Source organism: Rhododendron vialii, chromosome 4a (assembly GCF_030253575.1).
Source record: "Rhododendron vialii isolate Sample 1 chromosome 4a, ASM3025357v1".
In the NCBI taxonomy this organism is placed as follows: domain Eukaryota; kingdom Viridiplantae; phylum Streptophyta; class Magnoliopsida; order Ericales; family Ericaceae; genus Rhododendron; species Rhododendron vialii.
Window position 1 is genome coordinate 20150622 of NC_080560.1, and position 22476 is coordinate 20173097.

Sequence of the window (22476 nt, forward strand, 5' to 3'; positions counted from 1 at the left end):
TCCATTCATTCTCTCCATCCTCCAGTATCTACAATCCACCCTCACAACAGTTCGGGGCGAAATAATGGATGACTACAACTTTTCAATTTCAAATAGTTGGTCATTTGAGAATGATGTTCATAGTGGATAGAGTATCTCCCACAATAGTCGCGATTATAGACCCAAATTTACCACTAACCAAGTTAGTTATTACTGTTATTGTTTTGCATATTCGTTATTTATTTTAAAAGTAGACTGGTTAATGTTGTACTTATACATATTCGTTTTTTTTAATATAGATTTTTGAAAGTAGAAAAGATATATTAGCTTAGACGCGGAGCATTGGTCTAAAATATGGTATTGTGGTGGTTATTTTAAATTTTGCTAAGTTAAAAAGCCGCAAGCTGTCGAAGTGCATTCTTGATTGTGAAAGAGGAGGAAAGTACAATCGCCACTATATTTGGTTGAAGGACAATCATTGCAATGAAACACTGGGACTAAAAAATGCGATTACTCATTTCAACTACGAGGTATACCACAACCTCCATAAGGTGTCATGTGGGGTTTAAAGGTTATTTGTGGTTTCCATAACCATGAAATAGCAAAACATATTGAGGGCCACGAGTACCCGTCAAGGCTAAAATCAATAGAGAAACAATTTGTGGCCGACATAACCAGCAACACCGCGCCTCATGAAATTTTTAATATTTTGAAGCAACTTCCCGTCTAACACTAAGGGAATCAAGAGCGTTTACAATGCCATTTTTTCAAACAGAGCAGCCAAACTGGATAGTCTAACTTCTATTCAGTATGTCATACGTCAATTACTTAAGAAAGATTACCTCCATCAATTTCTTACAAATCCAGATACCAACGAAATCACAGATATTATTTGGGTTCATCCTATAAGCCTAGAGCTATTTGTCAACTTTCCATCGGTACTGATCATTGATGCCACGTACAAGACCAATGAGTATCGAAAACCACTATTGGAGGTTATGGGTATCACATCCACATAGCGAACTTACTCGCTTATGTTCGTATATCTTAGTAATGAGAGAGAAGAGACACTGACATGGGCACTGGATACCTTAAAAAACTGGATGCTTCAAAAGGGAGTATCATTGCCATTGGTGTTTTGTTTTCAGATCGGGATTTAGCACTTATGAATGCCATTGAAGCATGTTTTCCCACGACACGTCACATCCTGTGTATTTGGCACATAAATCCGTGTGTCATGAAGAACTACAGCCATGTGCTTGGTCCGAAATGGAATCACTTTTTTGTGTTATGGCACTCGCTTATCAATTCATCTACATAGTCATCTTTCGAACAGAAGTGGCAAGCCATGTGCGACGGCTTTTGCCAATTCCAGACTGTCATAACTTACCTGTGGCAAACATGGTTAAGGCCGTACAAAGAGCGGTTTGTTTCAACATGGACAGATACATGTATGCATATCGGAAGCAATTCAAGTCAAAGGTACAATCACTTTATAACTTTACTATTAAAATTTTGTGCATTTCTTTACTACACTAAGGAATACTTTTAGATACTTTCCTATTTAAACATAGTACATTATTCTATTCCAGGGTAGAGTCTACACATGCGAGGCTAAAGCTATATTTGGGGGATACCATGTCATCGCTACAAACATCTTTTGATAAAATAGAAAAGATGTTGAAAATTCAATTCGGGAAAATTAAGAAGTCATTCGAGAAATCTTTGAACATTCCACGCCACAAACAATTACGTGACGACATTTTTGATCAAGTAAGGTGTCGCATTTCATTAAAGGCAATAGAGTTCATACATGATCAGCTAGGAAGTGCTTTAGAAGTAACCCCCCACATAGTCGGCTATTGCAACTGTACAATCAAAATCACACACGGATTGCCATACATGCACGATCTTGCACATTATCATTCCATTTCCACTCCAATTCCGCTATGCAGTATCCACACTCATTGGACTAGGTTGTCTATGCACGCAAACGAGTTTAATGACAAGGGAACACAACCTGACAGGACATCTCAGGTTGTTGAGATATTAGATGGGATGGATCCACGTATGCGAGAGCATATCATAGATATGTTTATCAATATGGCAGATCCATCTCGTAGCACAATTTGACCTCCATCTTACAACACAAAACATAGAGGTCAACCTACAGGTAGAGATGAGCAAAGTACACGTTGTATACCTTTTTTTCCAGAAGCATCCACTTCAGGATCAAGGACTGCAACATCGCGAGTCAGAGTGAGAGGAAGACGTGGGAGGGGGTCGGGGGTTCGCAACACTCAATCTACAATTCCACCCATCCTTGATCGCTACATTCAGCGATTACCTTAGTCATATCAGCGTTTTATTTCCCACACTGATGACGTGCTTGGTGACAGTCATTGTGGATTCAGGGCGATAGCTGCACAAATCGGGTATAGTGAAAATGATTGGAATCGAGTACGAGAGGAGTTTATTGAAGAGATTCAACAAAATTATTATCTATACAGTGTGATTTATCTAGCATATGATTGGGCAAACCAACTACCACGCTTACTGAATTGCTTCGAGCCTAAGGCACCGGAAGCGCATTGGACGGAGGCTATGACTTTGGGAGTTGTCATCGCAACAAGATACAACCTTGTACTGCATACATTTGAGGAGAATGTTTTCGGTTGTTTTACTCACTTGCCATTAAGGTCCCCTCAAGTTCTAGTCGAAGACCGCTGAGAAATTACTATTGCCCGTGTTGACCATCACTTCGTGTAAGTTTTCTTAGAACCTCAATACCCTATACCACTCATCCCAATATGGTGGGAGGAACATGCATCGAACGAAGCTAAAAGATGGACTGCTAGTTATGGAACACGTATGCAATTGTGGTACGAAGTAATGGGTATAAGAACGCCGAGAGCAGAATATGGAGGAAATATTGATTAGAATTTGAGTTTTTATGCATTTTCATATTTTGACAATGTGTACTCAATTATAATAAAATGAAATTTTGTTTAAATTTTTTATTGTTGATTAGAAGTTATTTTTGTTAAGACAAATTAATTAACTAATTAAAATAATATAAATTTATTAAGTATAAAGTCAATTTTAATTGAAAATAGAATTTGAGTTAACCAAAAATAAAAAAAGAGGGAAAAAGGGAAAGGAAACAAATAAAGAAAATAATTGAAAATTAGAAGAAGAAAAAAAGAAAAAAAGAGAAAAAAAGGATTAAAACGGGAAAGTGGGGGAGGGGCGGAAAGCACCTCTCTTAAAAGCCCTTTGGGCATTATCTGAACGTTGAAAACAGATATTCCATTTGTCTCTCTCTCTCTCTCTCTCTCTCAATGGACGATCTTCAACTGCAGCGGATACAAATCTCAGGCCCAACACTCTCCTCCCTCTTACAACGCTTCTCCTCCTCTCCCGGTGACCTCTCCGGCCTCCTCTTTGGCCACATCTCCCTCTCCACCCCCTCCCCCTTCTCCGACGACACTCCCTCCACCACACCTCCCTCCTCCTCCCCTGCCCCCACTCTCACCGCCACCATCACCTCCTTCCTCTCCTCCCCCTCCCCCTCCTCCTTCTCCCCCTTCTTCTTCTCCCCCACCGCCCAAATCACCCCTCCCTCCCTCTCCTCCTCCCTCCTCGGCTGCTTCTCCGCCCGCCGCAAAACCCCCCTCCGCCCCTCCCTCCGCGAGTCCTCCCTCACCTCCTCTCTCTCCTCCTCCACCACCCACAACCACACTTTCCCTCCCTCCATCCTCCTCCTCCTCACGACACCTTTTCAAGACCAAACCATCTACACCCACGAGTACAGAGCCTACCAGTACAGATTATCCACTCACTCGTTCGAGCCCAGAACCCTAGACGTCGTCAACCTCGGCCCCGGTTTTCGCTCCCATTACGAGTCCTTTTTCCCTAATAATTCTCCTTTCCCGATGCTGCCGTGCGGGGCCAAGGGCGAGGGGGAGGGTTTGGCGTCGTCGAGGAGGGTGTCTAAGGATCAAAAGGAGCTGGATATGTGTGCGGAGGGGTTTGACATGGGGCGGTTGGGTAGGTTGGTGGGACAGGATGCCGCGGGTTACAAGGGGGAGATTGAGGATTTGTATAGGAAGATGTTGGACGACATGGATGGATTGGCTAGGCTTGTGGAGGAGAGTTCGGCTAGGGTTTTAGATCAGGTAAGGATGTTTCATTTTTTCGTAGTTCTTGTGATCAATTTTGTTAATTGAATTGTTGTTGTTTGTCAGAGCGATGCTTTTTGAGTGTTGAAGCTTCATTGAAGAACTTCGAATGGACTAACTAAGCTTCAAGGTGTAACACTTTGTAGGAAAATCACAACATGAAGCTGAGGTACAAAGTTGCTGGCTTGGAATAGAAGTTTGTTACTTGGCCATGTTCTTTTCAGATTTTTAGGGTAAGTTTTCATTCCTTCTGTAATAGTATATTTCTTAGTTTGTTGTTCCTTTCTTTAACAATAGCCTTGTATAGTTCTCTATGAAAATACTAGTAGGGCTTTATGAAAGTAGATGACGTGGAAGATGCGTGATTTTACTCTAAAAAATGGAGTGTTAGGACAGGTTCCTATGGAACCGGGTAACATACTGGTGTTTGGAGAATCTGAAGAGTATGATACTAGTGGCAAACAACAGTCTTGATGCTTTCAGCTGTGTTGTACTGCAGATTAATCTGTTTTTGTTCAATATATGAGGAGGTTTATTATGTAGAATGCATTTCCATCTGTCGGCTCTTCAGGACACCTACTTTTCCTTGTAGTGAGTAACAACACCATGTGTGAATGCAGGGTTTACATTTCCATTTGTTACGAAAACTTACTTCTTTAGGTGTTTTGGTTAAGGTACTTCTCCCTTGTCACAAGAGTGTCAAAACACATTGGAGGCACTGGAGACTCAGGAGAGAGTGTGAAAACACATTAGAGGCGCTAGAGGCTCAGGAGAGTGCAAAATATGTTGCAGAGTTGAAGCCGTTTCTAGCCACGTACCTCAATCTCAAGCTTTTCATGTCCATGTAAAGATATACATAGATGCATTTCATCCTTTTGGGAACCAAGCACGTGTCTGTCACTAATCGTTTTGAGGATGTCATGGTATCCGTACAAAGTGGTTAGGCTTTGTCAGAGGCCTATACGATTGTCTCTTCATGAAAAACAGCCTCGTTTTCCAAGTATCCCTAGGAAAGCTCATTGGTGTGGTCTACCACCTTAGGTGGTTTTCTATCTCTCTCTGTAGGATTGGCCTAGGCAAGGTGACAGAAACAGGGTAAAACTATGCAATGGATCTTTCATATTTACCATGGTGTCATAGGCCCAAAGTATGCAAAATGGCTCAGTATACCTTTGTTTGCCTGTAGTAATGCTGCGCCGCGTTGGGCATTTGACGCCTGAATAACACTAGGGGATGTGGGCAATACTTTTTGTTGGAAACTTGCTGTAGAATTTTATGTAGCACTATCATTATATACCTATACAGTCTGTCGAGCAATTAATAAAAAAATATAAAGTTCATCTTTAGACGCATTTTTGGCCACCCAATAGGTTGTGAATAAGAAATTTGATCCATTTCATGGGTCCAGCCACTAGATAAGCATCCTCGCCCGACACTACCCATACTAAAGTGCATGTAACATATCTAGCGATCAAGCCACTGTGGGAACAAAACGTCTTGGCATACCTGAGTCCTGCCTTTAAGCCTAGCTTTGTTGGTTCCACAATGGACAATTGCAGTAACAACATTAGGTGTGCAGTGCAACCACCGTAGACATCTTGTAGATTGCAGTTAGCTACCACATTATTGAGATGCGTGGATTAACCAACGCAGCAGTGAAGTTTGCAGCATATTGAGATGCATTGTTAAAAGCAAAGTCAAGCTCCTATGTATGATCATTTAACTCATTCAAAATTAGCCAACGTTTGGAGCATGCAGCTGTCCCTGAAGACTGATACATGTACTATACGCCAACGTGTAAGGAACACAATATTTTTGCAAGTATCTTTGACACAAGGCAGTTAAGGAGGTATCTACAGAATGAAGCCCTATTGGCGTGTGGTATTCTCTTAGATCAAATTACCATTTATCTTTGCTTCCTTCTTTTGCTGTCTGCATAGGGGAAAGTAAGGTATGTAATTCACATTATCAGGACATTATATGCTTTCTATGTCTTCTATTGGAGGGATTATTTTATTAATACGCCTACATTTGCTAACAAAAGAGTAATATTTTGTTGTTTGTTGGGTTTTCCAGGTGCTTATGTGCACCCTTAACATATATAGAGATCTGCCCTCATCTTTCATGGTAGTTGCAATGTTAAATACCCTATGAAGCATGGATACTCTGAAATTAGTCGCCCACGGGTATCGAATATGTGTTGGACACTGATACACCCCGATACATATCATATACGGAAAATACGAATTATGAAGCAAGTAAAAAATATAGTACATGCAAAAACTAAAACACAACAAACAAAAATAAGGGGCAACCCCTAAATATAGTAGGTTAGTCAATAGATACACAGATTGAGATGTAAGTCGATTCACACTCACATAGAGTCGAAGTTCATCGATTCATCCAACTCTTCGCAGGTACTCTCTCCCCCAAACACAGTTACACACATCATAAAACACAGACAGAGTGATACTATATATTGTAGATACAACATACTGAATTTTTCTCTTTTTTCGTCTAATTTACGTATTACATGTATATCCATACTGAATCTTGTCTTTTTTATGCCTAGTAGATGACTAATAATTATAAAAATGTCTAATTTTTACAGATGTATCTCTGAGGTTGTAACGCCCCGATTTTCGGCCACGTTAAATAAATCATATATATATTTTTTAAATAATTCATAAAACTGATATATAAGAAATACAATTTTATTTAATAGAGTTTAGCAGCGGAAATCTTAAATACCAAATTCAAACCTACTTAATTGTCTTACAAACCAACAAAAATGAAATAGAGTTTGACAATTGTGATATAACACTTATGAAAATCTAAATAAAAGATCGTTAATTTAACAGAGCTTCTAAGGGTATGGCCTCCAAGGCTCAACAAACTCCCCTTCCTCAGCTGGGAGGTCTTCACCCTGGTACTGTTCATCTTGTTGCGGATTCTGTTCCTCGGTCTCTGGATTACCTGGCATAAAACGCCAGCCCAACGGCACTATAATGAGTTTTGAAACTCAGTAGATAATCTCAACCCTACTAACCCCTTACCTTACAATTAGCAAATCAACAATATAGTAATTCATAGGAGGTACAGAATAATAACACATTGTCATTTCTTTCACTATCCATTATCTTACATGAAATCTAAGGATTCTCGCCACGAGATCCTTTCCTCCCACATCCACCAACATTGACCTTCCCATGGAATAACTCTCCATGACAACTCAGCATTAGGGGTCGCACTATCTTATTGTCAGGATCCTTTACCGTCTCCCAACTCTACACACTGGGTACTATACCGTATTCAGGGATCCTTTACCGTTTCCCAAAATACTGTACCTGAAGTCCTTTACCGTCCTTCACACACACACTGGGCACTATACCGCATTTAGGATCCTTTACCGTATCCCAAATCCTGTACCCGGAGTCCTTTACCGTCCTCCACACACACACTAGGTACTGTACCGCATTTAGGATCCTTTACCGTATCCTAAATCCTGTACCTGGAGTCCTTCACCGTCCTCCACACACTCTGAGTACTTTACCGTACTCGGGGTCCTTTACCGGCACCCAACATCCTTGATCAACTTTACCATTTTATCCATTACTTAACCACGTCTATGTGTTTACTACTCGAACCACCCTAGCGAACCTAAGTCCATTCTAGCATGTACAACATGATACAATCAACAACAGCTCAAACACGATACATTTCAATGAGACAACAATAAATCATTTAATATGGTGCGAGAAAGTAAAGCGTGTAGTGTTTTATGAGTGGGCCGATGCCCTTAAATTCGTTATCGGTCAAGAAATTTTCTTAAAAACTAGAAGGTTGGTTAGTCGTTACTCAAATGTAAAGGTAATATAGTTATTTTATTCTTCTAGAAATTATGACGCCTATAGCTATCCACTGGATTGGCTATCAATTTGTCAAGGAATAAAATGTGTCAAAACTTATCATATGCATTGTTCTACAGTTACATAGAAGTATTAGTATTGTTATTATTCAACTAATAATAATTTTTCGTTACTATATACCGTTATGACATTACAGTAGCATTAGTTCTAAGCAGAAGAGAAAGATGATTATAAAAACATATTTTATAATACAAGAAACTGATTTACCATGTTTTGTGATCAACTATTCAATAACAATTAGCTTAAGGCTTAAATCGGCAGATTCATAATCCACAAGGACTAATCTATAGTAAAAACACTTTCCCTGCAATCTGTTTCGTTCCTATTACGCTCGACCGGGCCACGCCAACTCCAGTCCGGACATTGTGCACCGAAAACAGAGTAAGAATTTGATTGGATGGATTTTGATGCTTAGGTCTAAATCTTTACATATTAATTAATCTATCAGATTCATTATTTTAGGAGTAGATTGTAATAAAGCACCCTTCATGCAAACTGTTAATCATCTCCAGTCACGTCCAAACCGAAAACAGAGAATAACTATGGTGGTTTGAGTCTTGACGTTTGGCGTTTGATTTGTTTTGTTTTTTTGTTTTTTTTTACTACCTCTATACGTTAAAACAACACTACAAGAAATAAATATACTTAGGAGAAAGTAGGAGAGTGATTAATCTACCTTTCCTCCGGTCGATAAGCAAGTAAGCGGATTTGACAAAAGAAGAGAAAGAAAAACGGAAGTTGGAGAAGACGAAGGGCTGGATTGCTTCTGAACTGCCTTACGTTATTATTTTAGGAACCTTAGGATGTGGTTTTGTATATGGAAGTGATAGAGAGATAGAGTGCAATTGTAGAAGTAATAGGAGTGTGGAGTGATAAGAGTGAATGTGATGGAGTATGAGAGGGAAGTGAGGAAAAGAGGAATTTAGGAGAGATAAGGGAGAGGGACTGACGAGAGGATGAGTGCAGAAGCCATAATTCGCGGGCTACTGTTGGGTTCCGAAATCGTAATGTATGTGGACAAGTATGAGTAATAAGGAGGAAAAAAAAAATGGAAAACTACTATTCAAATATAGATTTATATATTTATCTACGTAAGGTATCAAGTTAATATTGTAAACAATTACTATGACTAATATCAATTATACACCTAATCATGCTTTTATATTAATTAACCTAATTAATTAATGAACTAGGACTTAACATTTCAATTTTTTTTTTGTAAAAATTAGGAATGTTACAACCTATCCCCCTTAAAAAAAATTTCGTCCTCGAAATTAAAGTATACCTTCTGGTGAAAATAGATACGGATAGTTGGTGCACATAGTATCAGCTCTCTCCCAAGTTGACTCCTCTATACCCCGATGTCGCCATAAGATCCTGACGAGTTTGATCGTCTTACCCCTGATATTCTTCTCACTATAATCTTGTATCTCGACAGGTTGTTCGTCGAAAGTCGTGTCTTCATTAAGTTTGACCTCCTCCCAGTTGAGTATATGAGAAGGGTGTGACATATACTTGCGAAGCATAGACACATGAAAAACGTTATGAACTCTATCAATTTGAGGTGGCAGGGCTAGGCGGTAGGCGACCTCTCCAATCTTCTCCAAAATCTCAAATGGTCCGATATACCGGGGTGATAACTTCCCCTTCTTTCCAAATCGGATAACTCCTCGTCGTGGTTTGATTTTAACGAATACATGCTCCCCAGCTTGAAAGGATAGTGGTCTAGTCCTCTTGTCAGCGTAGCTTTTTTGTCGGCTTTGAGCGGTCAAAAGTCGTTGGCGGATGATTCTGACTTTTTCTGTTGTCTCTCTAACAAGTTCTGGTCCAAATAGGCTTGCTTCTCCTAGCTCAGTCCAACAGATAGGGGATCGGCAAGGTCGTCCGTATAGGGCTTCGTACGGAGCCATCTCAATGCTGGCCTGATAACTATTGTTATAGGCAAATTCGACTAACGGTAAATGACGTTCCCAATTTCCCGTAAAGTCCAGGGTACAGGCACGAAGCATATCCTCTAAGGTCTGAATCGTCCTTTCGGTTTGTCCGTCTGTTTGAGGGTGAAAGGCTGTACTCAAACGAAGATCTGTTCCTAATGCTTTCTGCAGACTTTGCCAGAAATTTGACGTGAAGCGCGGGTCGCGATCGGATACAATTGATACCGGTACCCCATGCAGTCGTACAATCTCTTGAATATAAAGTCTACTGAATGATTCCATGGTATCCGTCATACGTACAGGAAGGAAGTGTGCTGACTTAGTCAATCGATCCACAATTACCCAAATGGCAGTGTTGGATTTAGGTGATCGAGGTAGTCCCGTGACAAAGTCCATAGTAATGTGCTCCCACTTCCATCCAGGTATCAGTAATGGTTGAAGTGTTCCTCCAGGTTTCTGGTGTTCAGCTTTAACTTGCTGACAAGTGAGACATACGGAGACATATGCTGCTACATCCTTCTTGATTCCGCTCCACCAGTACTGACGACGAAGATCTTGGTACATTTTTGTACTTCCTGGATGTACGGCAAAGTTGGAATGGTGAAACTCCTTCAGTACGGCTTCTCGAAGTGTACCAATGTCAGGTACAAAAATTCGTTTTTGGAAACGGAGACTTTTGTCGGAGTGAATTGCCCATCCTGCTGATGCTTTTCCAGTTGATAGTTGGTATCTGATGAAATCACACTCCTGTTCAAAGGTTTGGGCCAACAGAATTTCTCGATGTAAAGCAGGTGTGGCAAACAAAGCAAAAAGGCAGGCTCCTTCTGCACTTACAGTAGGTTGAAGTCTAAACTCATTAATGGCTTCCATCATTTTCCATTCCTTGATAGCCATACTTGCCAACTGTCCTCGAGTTTTGCGACTGAGAGCGTCAGCAACTACATTGGCCTTCCCAGGGTGATAAGACAACGTGAAACTGTAGTCCTCTATGTATTCCATCCACCTCCTTTGCCTCATGTTCAACTCCTTCTGAGTGAATAGATACTTCAAACTTTTGTGATCAGTGAACACCTCGAACTGTTCTCCATACAGATAGTAACGCCAGGACTTAAGGGCAAATACTACTGCTGCCAGTTCCAAATCGTGAGTTGGATAATTCTTCTCATGCGGCCTTAGTTGTCGGGATCCATAAGCGATGACCTTTCCATTTTGCATGAGCACAGCTCCCAATCCATCTTTGGATGCGTCACAGTACACTGCATATCCCATATTCCGCTCAGGAATGATTAGTATAGGGGCGCTGGTCAATCTCTTCTTGAGTTCTTGGAACGATTTCTCGCATTCTTCGTTCCATTCAAACTTAACCCCTTTCTGGGTCAGTCGCGTCATTGGTTTTCCCAAAATTGAGAAATCTTGAATGAACCTTCTGTAGTAGCCAGCTAGTCCCAAGAAACTTCTAATCTCAAACACCGTTGAGGGTCGTTTCCAGTCCATGACAGCTTCTACTTTGCTGTTATCCACAGAGATTCCTTTCTCTGACACCACGTGTCCCAAGAATTTGACTTCTTTCATCCAAAATTCGCACTTGCTGGCCTTTGCGTATAATTGATTATTCCGAAGTACTTGCAATACGATTCTCAAATGCTCTTCGTGTTCCTTCTCTGTTGGCGAATATACAAGAATGTCGTCAATGAACACTACCACAAATTTGTCCAGATATGGCGTGAAAATTTTGTTCATCAGACACATGAAAACAGCAGGAGCGTTGGTTAATCCAAATGGCATCACCACAAATTCATAGTGGCCATAACGGGTTCGAAAAGCTGTCTTGGGTATGTCACTGTCTCTAACTCGTAGCTGATGGTATCCAGACCGTAAATCGAACTTCGAGAAGCAGGTTGACCCTCTCAGTTGATCAAACAAGTCATCGATTCTAGGTAATGGATAACGGTTCTTGATTGTGACCCTATTGAGTTGGCGGTAGTCGATACAGAGTCTGAGTGTTCCCTCTTTCTTTTTGACGAATAAAGCAGGTGCTCCCCATGGTGATGTACTGGGTCTGATAAAACCTTTATCCATTAGTTCTTGTAATTGAGTCTTCAACTCTCGTAGTTCTGCCGGTGCCATCCTATATGGTGCCATGGATATTGGTGCCGTGCCTGGTTGCAACTCGATCGTGAAATCTAAGTCCCGACGTGGAGGCAGTCCAGGTAATTCATCAGGAAACACGTCCTCGTACTCACACACAATGTGAGGAAGACCGGGTTCCATACGATCTGTCTCCTCTAGCTTGAGGCTTGCAAGCCACCCTGAAAGCTTATCATGCCACCTCGATCGGTGTGGGGTTGTTGCGGAGGGGTCTTGTCTATCCCCCTTAAATTTGAAAGACGTACCATCTAATGAATACACTGTCACCATCTTCCGATGGCAGTCTATGACAGCGTGATGCGCAGATAGCCAGTCCATTCCAAGTATGACATTAAAGTCTGTCATGTCGATTACTCGTAGGTCGACAGTTAATCTCAGGTTAGATACTTCTAATTCGCACCCCTTACAGATTAATCCCACAGAAATTTTACCCCCTAATGGAGAGGTTACATGCATTGTTGTCCCTAGAGGTTCTGTTTCTAGTCCAAGAGCAGAGACGCATGCAATAGATATGAAAGAGTGCGAAGCTCCTGAATCGAATAATGCTTGAACACAAGTACTATATAGTATAAGAGTACCTTGTATCACTGACGGGTCATACTCCTCCTCAGTATCTTGCTCAGTGCCTTGTAAAGCAAAGACTCTGCCTCCTGTTGGCTTGTTCTGTCCGCCTGCATTGCTTTGAAAAGGACGGGGTTGTTGCTGATTCCATCCAATCTTCTGTTGGTTCGGATTAACCGGATTCTGGTTCGCAAACCCTGACAGCCGTGCCTGAAATTGCTGTTGTCCCCCTTGCCCAAAATTTCCCAATCCAATAAGCTTTGGGCAATTGTTCCTAAATGGACCTTCCTGGTTACAGTTGAAACACTTGCGGTTAGGGTACAGACTTCCCGCCTGAAGTGAAATTTGGTTCTGATTTGGGTTAGGGTTCGGGTTTTTCCAGGTTTGAGTGGTTTGCTGCAGAGGGTGAGGATTGCTTTGGTAATAGGGTGCTTGAGCTATGAAAGTCTTGTTGTTGTTTGTTCGGATTGGTCCTCCAGATGAGGGGCCATTCTTCTTTTGCGCCTCCCATGTTGACCTTGAGTCAGAGTTTTCGCGCTCCATCATGAGTGCACATCTCACTACCTGTGCATAGGTGGGGTACTCATGAGAGACCACACTAGTACGAATAGAGCGGGATAGACCCCATTCAAACTTCCTAGCTTTTGCAACATCAGTGGGTACTACGGTACTGGCATGACGTGCCAATTCTTCAAAACGGGCAGCATATTGGGTTACTGTTAGAGAACGCTGCTTCAAGTCCATAAATTCTTGAGCCATGGCTTGTTTCACAGGTGCTGGAAAGTATTTTTCAAGGAAAAGGTTTTCGAACATCTGCCAGGTCATAGTTGTCAAATTATGAGTGGTCTTAATCAAATCCCACCAATGATCTGCTTCCCCTTGCATCTGAAAGGTTGCTAAGGCAATGCGATCGCCCGCACTAGTCACATTAAGTACTTCCAGGTACTTAGAGATTTGTTTGATCCATGCTTCTGCAGCGCTAGGGTTTGCTTCCCCATAAAAGATCGGAGGACGACGTTTGCAGAATGCATCCAAAAGTTGATCTCTACTCCTGGTTAGTGGTCCGCGTTGTTGTTGTTGTTGTTGAGGGTTGGCGGCAGCAGCAGCAACAAATGCTTGCATTAGTTGAACTAAGTCTGGTTGTGCTCCTTGTCCATTGGGTTGTGGTCCGCTATTCTGATCATTGTATGATTGGGCTCCGTTTCGTGTTCCCACCATCTATATACAAAATTTTATTATTATTATTATTGTCATGGGGTTTTCCATTTTTATACTTAAAGAGCGTAATATAGTGACGAACACAGTAATACTGATGTGACGAAGTCATTTTTTTTTTATTGATAACAAAAAGACAAAACACATTGGGTCCTAATAGAACAAACGAGTACCATGAACACACGAGAAAAGAAAACGATACTACTATAAATAAAAAAAAAATGATACCAATAATAAAGAACAGTAAAGTCAAACTATTAGGTCACGTTACACAGTCGTTCTAGACTACTTATTCCTTACTACCCTACTCTTCGACTCTAAGACTACCATATCCTATTCATCAAATGGTGGTTCTTCTGGATCTTCGTCCTCCGAATCCGAGGATATGTCAATGTACACTGGGGGTGGTGCTGATGGTCCAGGGTAATGAGATGTCACGCTCTTGGGTGAAGCTTGACGGTAGGAAATATATGGCTGAGCCAAAACCTCTGCCCTCAATTCGTTGTACTTCACATCATCCTTCAAAATACGATATGCTTCCTCGTACTTCTGGATATGATTCCTTATGCGGTGGAGCACCAATTGCTTCTGTTTCCCTTCATCGACCACCGCGGAATCCTCGATCACCTTCTTCATGTCATATTTGATACTTTTTTCGGCTTGCCATGTCAGTCTCCCTTGGTGTTCACGTTCATCCCAGGGTTTGATATGACGTCCTCGCTGAGTATAACGTCCATAAGTATCGAAACTTGTACCATATGGTTCTGGAGAAGAAGAGCTCGACATCCTACATTTTAAAATTTAATGTTTAAAAGATATAATCTTCATATATATAAAAAAAAAATAAATATGACAGTAATAATTTGGCGCATGAGAGGGCAGTATGTTTACTATACAATTAAATACATATACTTATGAAACCTAGTGCTACCCAGTCTACCCAAGGCCGAAGGTTTGAACCTAAAGCTCTGATACCAAGTTGTAACGCCCCGATTTTCGGCCACGTTAAATAAATCATATATATATTTTTTAAATAATTCATAAAACTGATATATAAGAAATACAATTTTATTTAATAGAGTTTAGCAGCGGAAATCTTAAATACCAAATTCAAACCTACTTAATTGTCTTACAAACCAACAAAAATGAAATAGAGTTTGACAATTGTGATATAACACTTATGAAAATCTAAATAAAAGATCGTTAATTTAACAGAGCTTCTAAGGGTATGGCCTCCAAGGCTCAACAAACTCCCCTTCCTCAGCTGGGAGGTCTTCACCCTGGTACTGTTCATCTTGTTGCGGATTCTGTTCTTCGGTCTCTGGATTACCTGGCATAAAACGCCAGCCCAACGGCACTATAATGAGTTTTGAAACTCAGTAGATAATCTCAACCCTACTAACCCCTTACCTTACAATTAGCAAATCAACAATATAGTAATTCATAGGAGGTACAGAATAATAACACATTGTCATTTCTTTCACTATCCATTATCTTACATGAAATTTAAGGATTCTCGCCACGAGATCCTTTCCTCCCACATCCACCAACATTGACCTTCCCATGGAATAACTCTCCATGACAACTCAGCATTAGGGGTCGCACTATCTTATTGTCAGGATCCTTTACCGTCTCCCAACTCTACACACTGGGTACTATACCGTATTCAGGGATCCTTTACCGTTTCCCAAAATACTGTACCTGAAGTCCTTTACCGTCCTTCACACACACACTGGGCACTATACCGCATTTAGGATCCTTTACCGTATCCCAAATCCTGTACCCGGAGTCCTTTACCGTCCTCCACACACACACTAGGTACTGTACCGCATTTAGGATCCTTTACCGTATCCTAAATCCTGTACCTGGAGTCCTTCACCGTCCTCCACACACTCTGAGTACTTTACCGTACTCGGGGTCCTTTACCGGCACCCAACATCCTTGATCAACTTTACCATTTTATCCATTACTTAACCACGTCTATGTGTTTACTACTCGAACCACCCTAGCGAACCTAAGTCCATTCTAGCATGTACAACATGATACAATCAACAACAGCTCAAACACGATACATTTCAATGAGACAACAATAAATCATTTAATATGGTGCGAGAAAGTAAAGCGTGTAGTGTTTTATGAGTGGGCCGATGCCCTTAAATTCGTTATCGGTCAAGAAATTTTCTTAAAAACTAGAAGGTTGGTTAGTCGTTACTCAAATGTAAAGGTAATATAGTTATTTTATTCTTCTAGAAATTATGACGCCTATAGCTATCCACTGGATTGGCTATCAATTTGTCAAGGAATAAAATGTGTCAAAACTTATCATATGCATTGTTCTACAGTTACATAGAAGTATTAGTATTGTTATTATTCAACTAATAATAATTTTTCGTTACTATATACCGTTATGACATTACAGTAGCATTAGTTCTAAGCAGAAGAGAAAGATGATTATAAAAACATATTTTATAATACAAGAAACTGATTTACCATGTTTTGTGATCAACTATTCAATAACAATTAGCTTAAGGCTTAAATCGGCAGATTCATAATCCACAAGGACTAATCTATAGTAAAAACACTTTCCCTGCAATCTGTTTCGTTCCTATTACGCTCGACCGGGCCACGCCAACTCCAGTCCGGACATTGTGCACCGAAAACAGAGTAAGAATTTGATTGGATGGATTTTGATGCTTAGGTCTAAATCTTTACATATTAATTAATCTATCAGATTCATTATTTTAGGAGTAGATTGTAATAAAGCACCCTTCATGCAAACTGTTAATCATCTCCAGTCACGTCCAAACCGAAAACAGAGAATAACTATGGTGGTTTGAGTCTTGACGTTTGGCGTTTGATTTGTTTTGTTTTTTTGTTTTTTTTTACTACCTCTATACGTTAAAACAACACTACAAGAAATAAATATACTTAGGAGAAAGTAGGAGAGTGATTAATCTACCTTTCCTCCGGTCGATAAGCAAGTAAGCGGATTTGACAAAAGAAGAGAAAGAAAAACGGAAGTTGGAGAAGACGAAGGGCTGGATTGCTTCTGAACTGCCTTACGTTATTATTTTAGGAACCTTAGGATGTGGTTTTGTATATGGAAGTGATAGAGAGATAGAGTGCAATTGTAGAAGTAATAGGAGTGTGGAGTGATAAGAGTGAATGTGATGGAGTATGAGAGGGAAGTGAGGAAAAGAGGAATTTAGGAGAGATAAGGGAGAGGGACTGACGAGAGGATGAGTGCAGAAGCCATAATTCGCGGGCTACTGTTGGGTTCCGAAGTCGTAATGTATGTGGACAAGTATGAGTAATAAGGAGGAAAAAAAAAATGGAAAACTACTATTCAAATATAGATTTATATATTTATCTACGTAAGGTATCAAGTTAATATTGTAAACAATTACTATGACTAATATCAATTATACACCTAATCATGCTTTTATATTAATTAACCTAATTAATTAATGAACTAGGACTTAACATTTCAATTTTTTTTTTGTAAAAATTAGGAATGTTACAGAGGTATCCATATCCTATTTTTTGGGGTTTTGCCATCTCACCATGTCAGTTTTAAGGGCTGTAGGTAGCAGGGTTAGTTTGGTGGTTTTATTGTGCAAGGCTATTGGTAGCCCGTTACTGAGTAGTAGTAATTATTATCTGGCTAGTGTCATCTGAAAAGAGTGTTTGCCTTTAGGGTTTTACTTTCTTTCGGTAATTCCTTGACATTTGTCCAGTTGTATTCTCCATTTTCTGTTTCGTGGGTTCAAAAAAATGAAATAGATTTGAGCTTGCACAATCTCCTACAACCCTACATTTGTATATTTCTCATGTTTAAATAGCCCCTAAATTCCCAAAAAAAAGCCCCTAAACGGGCAAGACTCGTAAGAGTGGGTGAAGATTTTATTTGGGTTCAAATTTCGTAACTGCAGATTGCAATTTGTGATGTGAGGGAAATTTAGAGAGCTGATAATGAAAGGGTTTCCAAGTGAGACAGTAGTAGTCTATGATTCTGGGCCCCGGTTTTGTTTTAGAAAGTTGCTAATCATTCTGGAAACTTGTCTATAAAATTGATTTGCCATCCTGACATGCTTGTATCTTGCTGCAATGACCGAAAAGTCCCGGTTTGAAATATTACTCAAAGCCGATTGTGACATGTCTTAGAGAAAGGAGGATTATGATGGACAGACAGTGTACAAAATGAGGTCTCTGTATCTCTTTTGTAGTGAACAAGATACGATGTAAAAAGTTTCCGTAACTTGCTACCATTGAACTTGCCATCTCTATTACTGTTCTCTTCGATTTGTAGATTGATATGAGCAAGAAAGTGCCCAATCATCAAACCTTGCTGCTTGAATTGTGAAAGTATGCAACATACACAGTTGGTGCTTCATGCTGTTGGACTTCTGGTGGTTTCAAGATGATGGCCACTCCAATCTGCCTATATTACCTGCGTTTTTTCATTTGTTTGGTCTACCTGTTGACCATTTTTTTTATTTTGTAAATCCTCACTCATGCGTTCATATATGCTCACTCTGAGTTGACGTTTGTATGTGAAGGTGACAAAGGTATAGTGAATGGAGGAATGGGTTTTATGCCTTTTTTTTTGGTTTTGGAGAAATGGGTTTTATGACAAAAGGTATAGTGAATGGACAAAGTTTTGAAGTTGTTTTGTTCTCTTATTCTTCCCTTTCATTCCCACTTGTACCTTCTTCTTTTTTTGATCCGCGGAAAAAGCCTAAGAGGCTTACAAAGGTTCATCATTACAGAGAATGGAAAAAAGCAAAAAAGGAGGGAAAGAAACCTAATTACAGGGAAGAGAATTTTTCTTTGCTAAGGCTGCTATCTCATGTGCTGCTCTGTTAGCTCCTCTGCGAACCCATCTGAACCGAATGTCACCTTCTCTTGCAAAATGCCGTATGTCCAACACTTCAGCACTCACCTCCCATGGGGGAACCAACTCAGAGACACTAAGATGAATAGCTTGCTTAAAACTATCAGCTTCCACCTCTGCTCCTCTGATTCCCAAGCTGATCACCATTGCACAAGCTGCTCTAATTGCACGTAATTCGCCACTTAGGCTGGAGAATGCTACTGTCGAACGGGTAAGACCATCAAGAATTTTTCCTTTCCAGTCTCTAATAACTACTGCCAGTTTGCCTTCCCCTCCACCTTTTGGGACGGCAACATCACAATTAGCCTTAAAGTAACCTCTGTCCGGAGCCCTCCAAGTGGGAGTATCCTCTTGGGTTGATGGGGTGTCCATGTGGACATTGGGAATCTCTAAGATACTTGAAACTTCCAACCGAGCATGATTGATTGCTTCCATGGTAGCTCTGGGATCAACCTTAGTTTTGTGAAATACAAAGTTCCTCGTTTTCCAAATGTACCAAGCGATAAGAGCCACTAACCCCATAAACTCTGTAGCTTCAGAAGCTGCCATCTTATCCACCATCTCTGCTGTCCATTTTAGAACTGAAGAATTGCCCCCTAAATCACCACAGACCTTAATGTTGTAACCAAACCAAATCGCTTTAGCCCAACTACATTTGAAGAGCATATGTTCCACAGTTTCTACTTCTGATCCACAGATAGGGCAGGAGTTGGATTGAGCACATTTCCTTCTAAAGAGGTTCTCATAAGTGGCAAGACTGTTCTTACATGCTCTTCACCAGAAGCTCTTAACTTTTCCTGGAATTTTCATTTTCCACAGCACTTTCCACACAATTTCCTTCGGTTTAAAGGAAGATTCAGGTTTCTCATTCCTTAGGCTAAGATTGTTCTGCAGAGCCACCCGATAACCTGACTTAACCGAGTAAATTCCTTTTTGATTGAAGTGCCAAACCAGTTGGTCCTTTCTATTCACCAAAGGCAGGGGGATTTTCAGAATAGCCTCCATCACCTCAGGAGGTACCACTCTAGCTAGCTTTTGACAATTCCAGGTACCACTCTCTTTTTCTATGACATCTGCCACCTGCCACCTGCATAATGTTATTTTCCAGAGGTTGTTGGATTGGAATTCTGAAGTTTGGGAGTGTCGGAATCCATGGATCATTCCAAAAATCAGTGTCTTCTCCATTCTGAATTTGCCATCTCAGCCCTTTCATTAGAAGATTTCTTCCATGAAGGAGACTAGACCAAGCCCAAGAAGCATGGCTCCCTCTGGAAGCCTGAAGAAAAGTTGAGTTTGGGAAATAGATGCCTTTCAAGAATTTTCCCCAATAGGAATGGGGATTCAACAAAAGTCTCCAGATTTGCCTTGCTAACACTGCTTCATTGAAACACCTGTAATTCCTAAACCCCATACCTCCTTGAGATTTAGGAGTGGTAAGGTTTTCCCATGAGTTCCAACAAATACCTCTATCTTCAGGATTTCCTTTCCACCAAAAGTTGCAAGTAATAGAATCTAATTTGTCACACAACTTCTTGGGGAGGAGAAAACATGCCATTGCATAGGTTGGAATGCCCGGAACTTGGGATTTGATGAGTATTTCCTTTCCAGCCAGAGAGATTAACTTAGTCTTCAACCCTTGCATTTTCCTGAAAGCTCTTTCAATCAAGAAGGTGTAAGCTTCTGCTTTAGATCTCCCCCAAAAAGATGGGAGTCCCAGATACTTGGAATCACCTTTCATAGGGGTCATATTCAGGTAATCACAACAGAGTTGTTTATCTATGGCACACATATTTGAAGAGAAGAAAACTCCAGATTTCTCATAATTCCCACTTGTACCTGAACACTAAATACTCCTTCCATCCCAAAATGTTTGTTCAGTCCGCGATACTCTGCATTTTTTTCAAGGAGAAATTCAAACTTTTTTCATAAATTAGTGCATGTTTCGTTGAGTTTTGTTTAAAATGTTGTAGTGCATGTTTTCAAGTTTTTGTTTTGTAGATCCAAGACACATTTTGGGACGAAGAGAGTAAATAAGAGCACTCAGGGGACTTTGGTGGCAGCTCTATAGCTTAGGTTGTTAGATGGTCACCTGACCACCCAAAAAAAAAAAAATCCCCATATAATAATACATTTAAAAATTTTAGGTTATTCTATCATTTGAACACCCAGTCAAAAATTAAATGACACCCACTCCAAATTTAAATACTTAGCTCTATATAATGAGCACTTTAACACATAAGCCCAAACTAGGTACATATTTTTAACGACAAAAATATTTTAAAAAAATTAGAGAGAAACAATAACCTATTGGTACCGGTGTCATACTTTGGCTTCTTTTTGAATAACATTCGACTCTACATCTCCAAAAAGAAAAAATATATATGTTGTAAAATATCTTTGCCAATCTATTCACCTAATTTCCTCTACGAGAATATTACTCCCTCCGTTCCTTTTTTTATGTCCAGTATTCCATTTTGGGCTGTACCTTAATAAGTGTCCATTTTGTAAAGTTAGGGGGGGTAAATGTAACGACCCTGAATTTTGGTCAGTAAAAATTTCGTTAAATATTTGAATTTTATTTAAATTACTTATTTTCTCTTGAGTGTTATATGATTTCTTGTTAATATTCGTCGCAGTTAGATTTTGGTCCTTGGATAAACTCTTGACTAGAAAAAACCTACGTGACCAATTTAGTTAATTTTCAACCGACTACTTGGAGGAACCAAGCAACCGACTTACCTAGTTACTAGATGAACCTTTTGAACCTTTTGAACCTTTGTCTTTACCCATTGGTCCATAATGGTTAGGCTAATCTTTATCCATTGGACAATAGGCTTCCTATTAAAATATTTTGGTAAGTACAAGATATAGTATTTTAATGGTTTATAAAAACTTGTGCAAAGTACATTTATTCTTTGTTTATTGGGGATTCTCCCACCCCTCCATTATCCATTGGATAATAACCACAAGGGTAATTTTTGTCCATTGGATAATAAACTTTTTATTATAAAAATACATGTAGTCTTTTCAAAATTTTATTTTAATAAAAGATACTTGTACTCTTTTGTCCAATGGTTATTAACCGCAAGGGAAACTATTATCTATTGGGTAATAACCGCTAGGGAAGTTAGTAACCATTGGGTAATAAAGTCTTTTGACCAAATAAAGTACCGATGTGACTAGGGAACCTTCTAATAAAATTGATTTGACTTGTACTTTATTATTATTTTAATGGGGAGAATCCTAGTCTTTTTATTTAATTGGGGTACTTGGTACCACACCTATATTTAATATAGGGCTTTTGTCACATGCTTAAAAGTACTCCTTGATTATTTTACTATAAAAGTTCCCTAGTTATTATTGTCCATTGGATAATAAAAGTTAGAGTATTTATTATCTATTGGGTAAAAGAGTTATTCTTTTAACTAGTCTTTTTTCTTAAAAACCCATGTGATGAAGTACCCATATTTTAATTTGAAAGTACTTATTAGCCTTAGTAGCCTTTAAGGCCTAAGATTTTCCAAAGTACTCATTTATTATTTTGTATTGGGGTTTTGTACCCAATTGGATTAATTTATGGGAGGTGTGATCTACCTAGATTACAAAGTACCCTTGTTTATTTGTTTAAATCAACA

At 39.8% G+C, this 22476-nt stretch overlaps 2 protein-coding genes across 6 annotated transcripts; both read left to right on the plus strand.

Annotated features, from left to right (window-relative positions):
- The first annotated feature begins 483 nt into the window (after positions 1-483).
- Positions 484-998, plus strand: LOC131323802 (uncharacterized). Its single transcript, XM_058355643.1, has 2 exons — positions 484-509; positions 695-998. Exons 1-2 carry the CDS (start codon positions 484-486, stop codon positions 996-998), a joined length of 330 nt encoding a protein of 109 aa, XP_058211626.1.
- A 2283-nt stretch (positions 999-3281) lies between these two features.
- On the plus strand, positions 3282-18612 carry LOC131322623 (flocculation protein FLO11-like). 5 transcript variants are annotated; one of them, XR_009198902.1, is made up of 4 exons: positions 3282-4157; positions 4307-4393; positions 6772-6784; positions 17473-18612. XR_009198902.1 is itself a non-coding variant. In XM_058354016.1 (3 exons), the coding sequence occupies exons 1-2, from the start codon at positions 3321-3323 to the stop codon at positions 4352-4354; spliced, it is 885 nt and encodes a 294-aa protein (XP_058209999.1). In that variant the 5' UTR covers positions 3282-3320; the 3' UTR covers positions 4355-4393; positions 17880-18612. The 5 variants fall into 5 exon arrangements, 4 of the variants coding, with proteins under 4 accessions (XP_058209999.1, XP_058210000.1, XP_058209998.1 ...); XM_058354016.1 differs by lacking the exon at positions 6772-6784 and having other exon boundaries at positions 17880-18612; XM_058354017.1 differs by lacking the exon at positions 6772-6784 and having other exon boundaries at positions 18067-18612.
- Positions 18613-22476: the final 3864 nt, after the last annotated feature.

Bases quoted from the DNA above. Each gene is read 5' to 3' on its own strand.
- LOC131323802 (XM_058355643.1), top strand. From the start codon at position 484: ATGCGATTACTCATTTCAACTACGAG. The intron at 510-694 runs GTATACCACAAC...AATATTTTGAAG, and splicing joins TTACTCATTTCAACTACGAG to CAACTTCCCGTCTAACACTA.
- LOC131322623 (XM_058354016.1), top strand. From the start codon at position 3,321: ATGGACGATCTTCAACTGCAGCGGATACAAATCTCAGGCCCAACACTC. The intron at 4,158-4,306 runs GTAAGGATGTTT...AACACTTTGTAG, and splicing joins CGGCTAGGGTTTTAGATCAG to GAAAATCACAACATGAAGCT.